Raw genomic sequence first — 10,139 nt, 5'->3', positions numbered from 1 at the left:
CTCTAAAATGTTGACGGGTAGCTCCTTGCTAATCGGCTCATTAGAATGACAATAAAACTGCTTGAGATAAAAAATTTGACAAAACAAGAAGAAAGGAAATACAATGTAATGATAGACATGACATAAGCAGAAGAGAATAAGCAAAAAGATCAGCAATAACCCTTAACCAGATCACTGTTGTCCTAAACAAATTGAAGATAGAACACAAAGTCATTGAGTACGTTTTGCAAAATTACCACCCTTTGGTCTCAAGGCTATTGGGTGTGGACCCTCTTAAATTATATATAGGTCGAACACTTACCCAACTTCACATTGAAAAAACAAATAAGCAAACCTTTTTCGCCCTCTAGGCTTGGGACTAAAGAGTTGTGAAGGCTTTTAGATTGAGTACTTACTCCGTCCATAATTACCATGGCTTGAGTTCATGACCACTAGACACCAATAGTGTAACATAAACAACTTGAGAAAGGGTAAATTTTTTTGTCGATTAACCCTTAGTAAATTGAGACGAGACCATAATTCCTGCATATTAACCCTTAATGTATTTCGTTGAATGATTGACATCACATCTGACTCTCTTACCAGAATTCCTGCATAACACACCTATGGTTTGTAGTTGCCCGGAAAAAAATAATTATTTCACTAAAATACGTCAAATTAAATATTCACTAATTTATTATAGATTATAGTGTCCTTTGATAGTTTTTCTTTTCGAAATTGACAACATCACTCGCATGGTCGAGTCAGAATGGCTGATGAAAGCTTTCGTCCTTTGATAGTATTTTTTTTTCCCTTTTTTTTTTATGGAGAAATAGACGGCATCACACGCATGGTGGCCGGTGGGTATGCACCAAGTGGGGTTTATATATATATAATGTCCTTATAATTAACCTATGCTCTTTCAAGGACAACGTATCAATTTGTTTCTATAGTCATTATTTTTTGTTTATGTTAACAATTTAGGGAGCTTATTAGTTATTAGCCTCCGTTTTACGTACGGTGTAGTCTAATAAGAGTTTGTAAGGTAGTACTCGTTTAAATAAATAAAACCACATTCCAAAGACGCTTGCATTGCTTGCTATATTAACTTGCACAACAAGAAGTTATAAATGCTAATTTAAAAGAGCAGAAGAAATGGATCCTTTAAAGAAACGTAGAGTAGAAACACAAGTTCAAAAGAAATGTATTCTATATTATTCTTCATTAAAAAATAGAGATAATTACAAATAAATGAGTCAAGGAAATCAATAACCCCACAAAGTAATCATCATAATGATTTATTACAAACAGTAACGCTAACGCATATTTCTCAAAGCCTAAACACGTGCTACCAATGGAAAAGCTCCTAAAAACTCCCGCGAAATCCAGATAAATCCAAATCAATTAAGGTTTCACCAAAAACACTCCATCTCCATCATTTCAGTATCCCGTGGGAAATTCGCAGTTACCATACTCTGCAACACAAATTCAAAAACACGGTTTCAACACAAATTATTAACATCTATTGGTACAAAAAAAATAATTTATAATCTAAACTCATGCATAATGCTTTTAATGCAATGACATGGACAAAATAACCGTTCCATGTCGACCACATAGGGCCAAGCAATCAATATTCAATAATAAACCCTCAATTTCAACCTTATCAACTGATAGGGCCATAAGGGCCAAATAATCAATAAAACATAACATTTATTGCACGTAGTCGGTACTTACTATTAATGCATGCTTAATTTAATTCATTTTGACCCGGGGGAAATAAGCTTTTTGTGTCTCATATGCTTAATTTAAATTAAAAAGATAGGATATAGTTTGTAGAGAAATTATAAAGTAAAATAATAAAAGATATATAATTATAAAAATAAAAAATATAAGTAAGTACTCACTGGGAGGCTGAGTGACGACATAAGCAGTGCCACCAAAATAGCACGTGCCGGATGCACGTGCCATCTTCTGATAGTAACTGTTGAAAGCGTAGGAAGCATGTGCCTCCAAAGTGTTAGGATCGTAACACGTGGCACCTGGCTGAATGGGAGTGCAATCAGCCCCACCCTCTCCGCAAGCGTAGTTAAGAGCGTTCTGCAGTTTCTTCTCCGAAGAACCGCCATTCGCCACGCACCACGTCTGGCCCTTAGACGACGTCGTCACGTCACCGCTCACCGGAACCTGGCTCTTCCCAACTCCGGACGGTGGCGCCTCCGCCGTGAGCTGAATATCATAAACCTTCTTCTGACTTGGATAAAACAAGCCGTAGTTCCTCTCCGATGTGGGACCCGTTTTCTGGTTCTCATTGAAAAGCGCGAAGAGGAAAACGTCGAGTGACTCATTGGGCTTCAAGGGTGTCCCACTCCCACTCAAGACGCGCTTAACCAAGTTTCCGTTATACGACGCCGCATTGTCGGGGCTGGCTCCAATCTCATTAGAGTCCCCAGCAGAAGGCCAACCAGTTTCCGAAACTGCAATCTTAACGTCGTCGTATTTGACTGCTGACATGGCAGCAAAAACGGCGTCGATTTGAGCGTCGAACAAGTTGGTGTATTTTAAACCATTACCCGAATCAACCACGCCAGGGTTTTCCTTGAACAGCGCGTAGTCTAAAGAGATTTTATCAGAGTTTGCAGCGTAAGCGAAGAACGGATAGGCATTCACCATTAGGTAGGAACCGGTTTGGCGGAGGAAGTCGAGCATGGGCTTGATAACCGGTTCGAGGAGTTCGGTTTTGAAGGAACCGGATGAGGCGGGGAACGAGTTTTGGAGCGCCGAGAGTGCGATGGGTGAGGAGATTTTAATGTTTTTGTCCAGGCTGTATTTGACTAGAGAAGCGTGAACGTTCTTCATGGCGGGTACGAGGAACTTTGTCGTGTTGTTCGGGTCCACGAACACTTCGTTTCCCACGGCTATGGCTTCGATTTGCGTGGCGGGGTAGTAGCTGGAGATGTTGGCTTGGACCCACGCGTCGGTGAAGGACTGTTCCGCGGCGGCGTTGGCGAGAAGCTCGTTTGGCATGGCAACCACCACCTTCATTCCTGAGTTGGCAAACGCGGTTAAGACGGTGGCGTCGGTGTCGTAGAGCTTCACACGGTTCAGCCCCTGACTCTTAAGAAGCTCCACCACTTTCGCCGGTGTAGGTAGGTCGTTCGCAATTCTTCCATAGTTTATTCCGATTGATCCCGCTTCTGCAAAGCCCGTCAGAAAGTTGACAACTTTCAAATGCAAAATGAGATGAAGCAACAAAATTTACATGCAGTTTCATAAGTGTTATTTTCTAATTACAACTAGAGTTCATGTTGGTAAGACGAAATTCAAATACAAACTCAAAGAAGAGAAGTGGGAGATGTTTTTACCTGATGATGAAGAAATGTAAGAGATAAGGATGAAGAAGAAGGAGAATGTGAGAGGAGCCATGCTCTGTTTCAGAAAGGTTGCAGTTATTTTGTTTGTGAGAAGAGGGTGTGGAATTTTATAGAGTGAGTGATTGGGGACTTAGTGGGGCAACATGGTTGAAGGGAAAAGAGCTTTCACTTTACACCGTGTGGGGACCCTTGACCTGTGTTGGAGACCCACCCACCAATGAAATATCTCAGAACCGCTAATGTTAGGTTAGAAAAAATGTTACTACTTGCGGAAAGCAATTTATTTTTTTTCCTGTAAAGAAATAAAGGGTTTGAAAATGTTAGCTGAACTGTCCGTTGGATCATGTAGTGGGCTATGTTGATGACCGTACACGTGGAGCGTATCGTTTGGGACAACGTTGTCGACAGGGACACGTCACGAATGGAACGGGGTGAGGTCGCGATTGCCTAGGGACATGTTTGGTTCTATACCCGAGAAAATGTAATATTATTGGCTTCATATTCGATTGAAACAATGATGAATTTACGGAAACAGGGCCAAGGTTTCAATAATTTTGCTCAAATTTGAACGTTGGACTTTGCCATCCAGCCGTGCTTGATTTGATGACATGTGCTTGCCTCTCTTTTTGTTTCTTCCGGGTAAAAAGAAATTTATTGGGTGGGAATCAATTAATTCAGGACTATATATATATATATAATTCATCAATTCCCTTGGCAAATGAATAATAGGCATCATCATCATGACAGAGTCGTACTACTATTTTATGATTTTATCATTTGCTATGGAATTTTACTTCAGGCTTTACATTCATTTCTTCCTGTAGATTCAGAGCACCTCCAAATCAAAGTTTGTTGAACGATGTATCAAGTGAAAAAATTATTTTTATTAGTGAAATAAATTTATGGGATATGAAGATTTAAAAAAAAAATTTATATCTTCTGTAAAGATCATTTATATTCAAGGGGACATGTACTGATGAAGACTTGACAAATGAGAAATGCAACAGGCTCTATCAATCATCATTCTCCTCGTTTGGCAACGGAAAATGTTGGTAATCGATCTGTGTTTTTCTTCTGATTTCATCCATCACAACACGGAATAGTATAGCTATTGATTAATTTGAAATGATAATGATTTTATATTAGTCAAAATCTCAAAAGGCCGTGAAAGACGACACTACTACTGCACCTTCGTGTGGAAAGTCCATCTTTTTTCCCAGAGTTTTATAGAAAGTTTACTTGCGGCTTGACCTTATTGAATTTGAGGATAATAACTAACTCCTTGAGCTAAGCAATAAAAAGGATTTTTATACATTTTCTTATTTTTCACATATATCATGCTCAGTTATTATTGTTAATGTGATTTCTATCTTATATATTTGGTGGGTAGTTAAAGAATTAAAAGTAAAGAAAAAAAAATCATAATGTCAAAAACAAATAAATTATTCCATAATTTTTTATTTTATTTTTTAACTTGTTAATCTATGTATACTTATATAGCCAGTACAGATATATTAGATTAAGATTTTTTCATCAGTGTAAAAAAATTATATATACCATTAATTTTGTATATTTCTTGTGTTGTCAAATTAATTAAATTGTATAATAAAATATATTAAATGATAGGATAAAGTTTTTTAGACAAATGACATGCCAAAATTCAATTTTTGTCCTTTGATTATGATATGTATTTCAGGATTATTAATATTTGATTTAGTGACCCTATGAAAAAGAAAATGAGTGAAATTTCAAGAGAATGCACCTTTAAATAGCTAGTGACTGATAAATAAACTCCAAAATAACGACTTTTTTTGTGCAGCCTAAAATAATGACATCTGGGTAGGGTGTAATTGGTATCGGCTTGATTTGGCCCAATAAATAAATTTACATATTTTAGTATTACAATAATATCATTTGATGGTTAAATTATTGTACTGATCATTTAGAAGTCAGATTATTATTTTTAAAAATAATAATCTTTAACAAACTAAACAGAGATTGATGCTATCGTCATCAATACATATCCAAACATAGCAACATATACAACCAAAAACTCAAGTTGCTCTGTTATTTTTACTTAATCATTGGTTTGTCCTAAATGACATATTTTCAAAGGGTTTTCATTTAACATTATTTTAGTCTACATAATCAAAACTGCCAAATGATTGTTACACCCTATATCCCTATAAACAAAAAGAACAACACTAGGAAATAATTAATGTTAAAATATTTTATATTTGTCCATTTTTTATCATCTTAACTAATTATAACTAAATTTATTTCATTTGTCATATTACCGTGTGGACAAGGTTTGAGAAACACATATGGCAAGAGGAAAAATGACGTGCAATTAGCAAGAAGAAGAAAAAAAAAACGGAAGAAGAATGACGTGCGATTAATACTTTTTATACAATAAAAATTATTGGGCCGTAGATTAGTCGGTGAAATGCCCCATTCTTCTATGCTAACACAAACAGCCAACTAGCTTTGCCATTATGAATGATGCAATCAAATATGTATGAGGGGGGACCTTTTGCTAATTAAAAATGCTTGCGGGCGAGGGTATCAGTAATTAATACTTTGGTGCCAATTAATAAAACATCAATTTGACAATTTTAGTACTTGTTTTCTGCAGTCATTTTATCCTTCAATAATATTATTAACCGTAAAGAAAATCAACAATAATGGCAGCCATTGAGTTTATTTATCGTTGAATTAACCATAGGAAGTGGTTGGAGTTGGAGGGCATTTTCTTCTTTCTTTCGGTTCAACTCTCAACGCCATACATAGGGCGTTGGCATGCACAAAAATGAAGATTTGAAGGTCCCATTTCAGGTCGGCACAGTCATGTTATCATCCAAATTAAGTAAAAGGGACTTGTTACAGAAAAATTTTGGTAGATGAAAGATATATTTTTATTTTATTGAATTAATTTAATTAATGATCTGCTTATAAATTTTAAAAGACATATTATCGAGTGGTAGTTATCAACAAATCCTTAGCTGTATATTTTGCACAATAAATGAACCTTTTGTTTTCATCAAGTCAAAATTGGTTTGTCAACTTGCATCTTTCCAATTTCACACAGGTATCGTTTACTTTAAAAATCTTAATAATAACACAAGGAGCAAAGACGTTTCTACACTTATACTCTCAGGTGTACTAAAAAATGGCAGGCGATTTGGATTGGTACCCTCTTTAGGTCGGTAAGACTCGTTCATATTCAATTTCATAGTGTTCAATTTCTTAATAACTAGTGTTACATTAGATATAATTGCATCTGGTACACTTGGTTGTCCAGGCTACCAGTCTACCACGATATGTGATGGAGAGTAACATTAACAAGAAGTAATACATATAAAATCATTCCTAAATTTTTCGATTTTTTTTTTTAAAAAAGAGTTGATTCTTGGTCATATTAATATTTCATAGTTAAATAATTAGTAGTTTATTTTTGCCATCTTAAGTTTTTTTCCTTCTAAAAATTCATTTTCAACAAAAGTAGAAATAAAGAATAAATTAATAAATCATTCATGCTTTAAGCTTAGACGATCTGTAAATTCTTCAATTAAAACTGGAGATTTTAGGTGAATTCATCCCTAAAACTATACATAAGCTTATATGGGCAATTTTTAATGTCTTTATGATGGAGGTTCACTCTACGGTTTTCTGGTTGGTCACTTGCACACCAATTTTAGCTTGCTAGGGTTTGATTGGGCACTGTGGTGGGGATGAAGATTTTTTATTTTGGAGGGAGAGGCTTTTGTCCAACCATTTGAGGAGGGAGCATTTTATTGTGCGATTAGGACTCAATTGATGGATTGGGTGGAAGTGGGACATGCATATATCGTAATGTAGACGTTATGTTTCATATTTATCCTTGTTTCTAGCCACGACCCCTACAGAAAAAAAAAGAGAAGGTTATTAATGGATTTATCTTTTCCATGGCTTCAGGCATACAGCGGTATTTGTAAACCTAAGTAACTCGTTCACCAAGAACATAAACGATAGAACTCATGTTTGGCTGTGAAATATTTGGTTAGAAAAAACAGAAAAATAAAACTTTTCAAACTAAAACCAAAAGTTAGTTTAGAAAGAATTAACTTCAGGGAACAAATTATGGCAATATATTGAACTAGAGGATTAAACATAAACCTATCAATATATTTAAAACACTCTCATACTCTGCTATTAAATCTTAATCTTTAATATTTTCATTCTTTGATCCCCCTCCCTCCCTCCCCCCTCCCAAAAAAATTAAAATCCTGAACCTTTTAATTATCTTCCCTTAAAATAATATATACAGTGTATATTTTAGGTCATCCAAATTCCTGGCATTCAATTCAATCTTCAATGTGCCAGAGTGAGAGATAGATGTAAATCTTAATGGGAAAGCATTCAAACACATAGGATTTTGTATATTATGATTTTTTATACCTGAATTAGACCAAGAAGCCATAATCATGTAAATCATAATGTGGAAGCCGTGAAACAGAGAATCGTGAAAGTCATGATTGTCCATATCCCGATTAAATAAAACCATAAGCGTCAAGAACGTCTTTTGAGTATAATTGATGAATTGGTTTTTCTTCCATCTCACTCTCTTTCACACACGTAGTACGGAAGATTTCTAAGAGCGCAAGTAGAAAAACTTAACGTGTGTTTTGAGGGAGAGAACCAATAATACGTTCCTCAAGTATTAGAACCAATGGATGAAGTCAATTTAATCTTTAAAAAAAATTTGATACAATTTAATTTAAATTTTAAATACTGAACAAATACCTCTATCTTATCAGTTTAGGTCACTGAAGGAAACTTACAAAGCCATAACCTTCCAATAAAGGATTGCGCACTCGTGAAAGGCCAGACTTATTGGTCCACAGATGATTTTTTGTTTTTGGTCATTATCAGCATCTCCTTTAGTTCATGTTATGAAATCGATTTCGTTAAGGCTATTGCATTCTGAAATAGTCTTTTCAGAACATAATGAGAGATACAATATACAAGTACTAAGAATGTAAGAAATAAATGTCGATAATGATCCAATAAACAAAACTGTTATTTGGGCTGGCCTCTAGAATTATGATAGGGAGTTGATATTTGTGAAGATGATTATAGAGATAAAATAATAGCTTATGAATGTACCAAAGTATCCTATTCCCTTTATATATAATTATAGATTATAGACATATTAAGGAATGTTATTCTTGATTAAAAGATATTATTTGTTTCTTATGTAAGAACAAAGTATTTTACCCTTAATATTGCATTGTGATCTCAGGTTTGCCAATCTTGTCCCACTTACCCCTTTGCACTTATTAGTGTTTCTAAGATTCTTAAGCAGTTGATTAGATCAATGTTTTTAAATGTTGTTCCTCCAGGTTGCCCTATGATAATTTCGTCCAGCACTGCCCCTTCAAACGTCAACTCCAATAAGGGCAAATAGATTTTCGACTGTCACTCCTTGGTTTCTCACGGTTCAGTACAGGTCAAAGAAAGTTTTCCTCGTCAGTCAAAAGGATACTCACATTAGCTTATTTATCATAGGCAAAAACACTAACATTGAATAATTTCAGTTTCACAACATAAAAAACACACGTACAACTGAGGGCAGTTTCAAACACAATAAAGAGCAATGCACTTGCTGGCTCTTTGTCAAAAGGAGTGCATAAGAGAATCCACAGGTGACATGTATAGCATTCAGAGTTTGCTTCCTGCACCCTATTGCATTACCAAATAAAATATGGAAGTGCAAGAAGTTTCACTCTTAGATCCAAATGGAAAGTGGATAGCGGGCTTGGCTTCGAACGTATGGTCCATCAGGAAGACGGGCAGGTCCCAATAACACCATTATTAATGTAAGTTGGTCTTCCATTAAAAGGGAGCACACTATTTACACCTCAGTTTTGCTAAGTACACCCATATTCCCTTTCTACCTCAATTATCCATTATACCCCTTTTCTTAAAAAAGTACACTCCTTTTACTTTCCAAAAATATATTTTCAAAATTACATATACTTATTCCAGAAATATATCTTTGAAACTATGATTCATACTTTTGGAGATATATTTCCATAACAAATATATATTTTTCATTAAAATATCACTTAAGAATTAAGATGATTGATGGAAAATTAAAAAAAATAATAAACATTTATCTTATATCCATGTTTATTTGTATTATTTTCATCCTATCATTAGTGTTATTTAAATCTTATTTTCATCTTGTATTTATTAATCTTTAAACGCTAATTTTAAACTATCTTTACCATATATTGATTATATAATATTATGTTTTCATCATCATTATACAATATTTTATATTTTCCTTGATGTGACAATGTATTTCAGAGTATGTTCATCACTAACTTCATATGACATTAAATCATTGACATAGACTTGGATAGAAAATGAATGAACACACTCAAAGAAAAGAAATCATCATAAAAAACTTTTCTTTGTAACTAAGGTGTATAACATATAAAGTTAGTGATAAACGTACCTTGAAATTCAATGTCAGAATGAAGGAAAACATAAAATATTGTATAATGATGATGAAAACGCAATATTATATAATGAATATATTGTAAAAATAATTCAAAATTAAGATTTAATGAATTATAAAGATAAGATTTTAGATAAGATTTAAAGAATACTAATGATGGAATGAAAATAAAACTAAAAAATATGAATATAAGATAAAATGTTTATCATCTTTTTATTTATTTATTATAAACCATCTTAATTCTCCAGTGATATTTTATTAAAAAATATATGTCCATTCTG

The 10,139-nt window shown here is 34.2% G+C and overlaps 1 protein-coding gene across 2 annotated transcripts; it reads right to left on the bottom strand.

The window, feature by feature from the left end:
• Window positions 1-1,171: 1,171 nt before the first annotated feature.
• LOC100819716 (glucan endo-1,3-beta-glucosidase 12) lies at window positions 1,172-3,501 on the bottom strand. 2 transcript variants are annotated; one of them, XM_003544725.4, is made up of 3 exons: window positions 3,345-3,501; window positions 1,887-3,176; window positions 1,172-1,454 (listed from the first exon to the last, which is right to left on the bottom strand). In XM_003544725.4, the coding sequence occupies exons 1-3, from the start codon at window positions 3,403-3,405 to the stop codon at window positions 1,420-1,422; spliced, it is 1,386 nt and encodes a 461-aa protein (XP_003544773.1). In that variant the 5' UTR covers window positions 3,406-3,501; the 3' UTR covers window positions 1,172-1,419. The 2 variants fall into 2 exon arrangements, with proteins under 2 accessions (XP_003544773.1, XP_014622621.1); XM_014767135.3 differs by having other exon boundaries at window positions 1,887-3,203; window positions 3,345-3,452.
• Window positions 3,502-10,139: the final 6,638 nt, after the last annotated feature.

This window comes from Glycine max, chromosome 14 (assembly GCF_000004515.6).
Source record: "Glycine max cultivar Williams 82 chromosome 14, Glycine_max_v4.0, whole genome shotgun sequence".
Classification (NCBI taxonomy): Eukaryota; Viridiplantae; Streptophyta; class Magnoliopsida; order Fabales; family Fabaceae; genus Glycine; species Glycine max.
Note: the sequence above shows the minus strand (reverse complement) of the source record. Positions and strands in the feature narration are given on the sequence as shown.

What these genes read in the sequence shown, in the direction of transcription:
- LOC100819716 (XM_014767135.3), bottom strand. Translation starts at nt 3,405, where the DNA reads ATGGCTCCTCTCACATTCTCCTTCTTCTTCATCCTTATCTCTTACATT. An exon ending in TTACATTTCTTCATCATCAG is followed by an intron (nt 3,204 to 3,344) that starts GTAAAAACATCT and finishes TGCATTTGAAAG; the next exon opens with TTGTCAACTTTCTGACGGGC. An exon ending in TGTCGTCACTCAGCCTCCCA is followed by an intron (nt 1,455 to 1,886) that starts GTGAGTACTTAC and finishes TTTGTGTTGCAG; the next exon opens with AGTATGGTAACTGCGAATTT.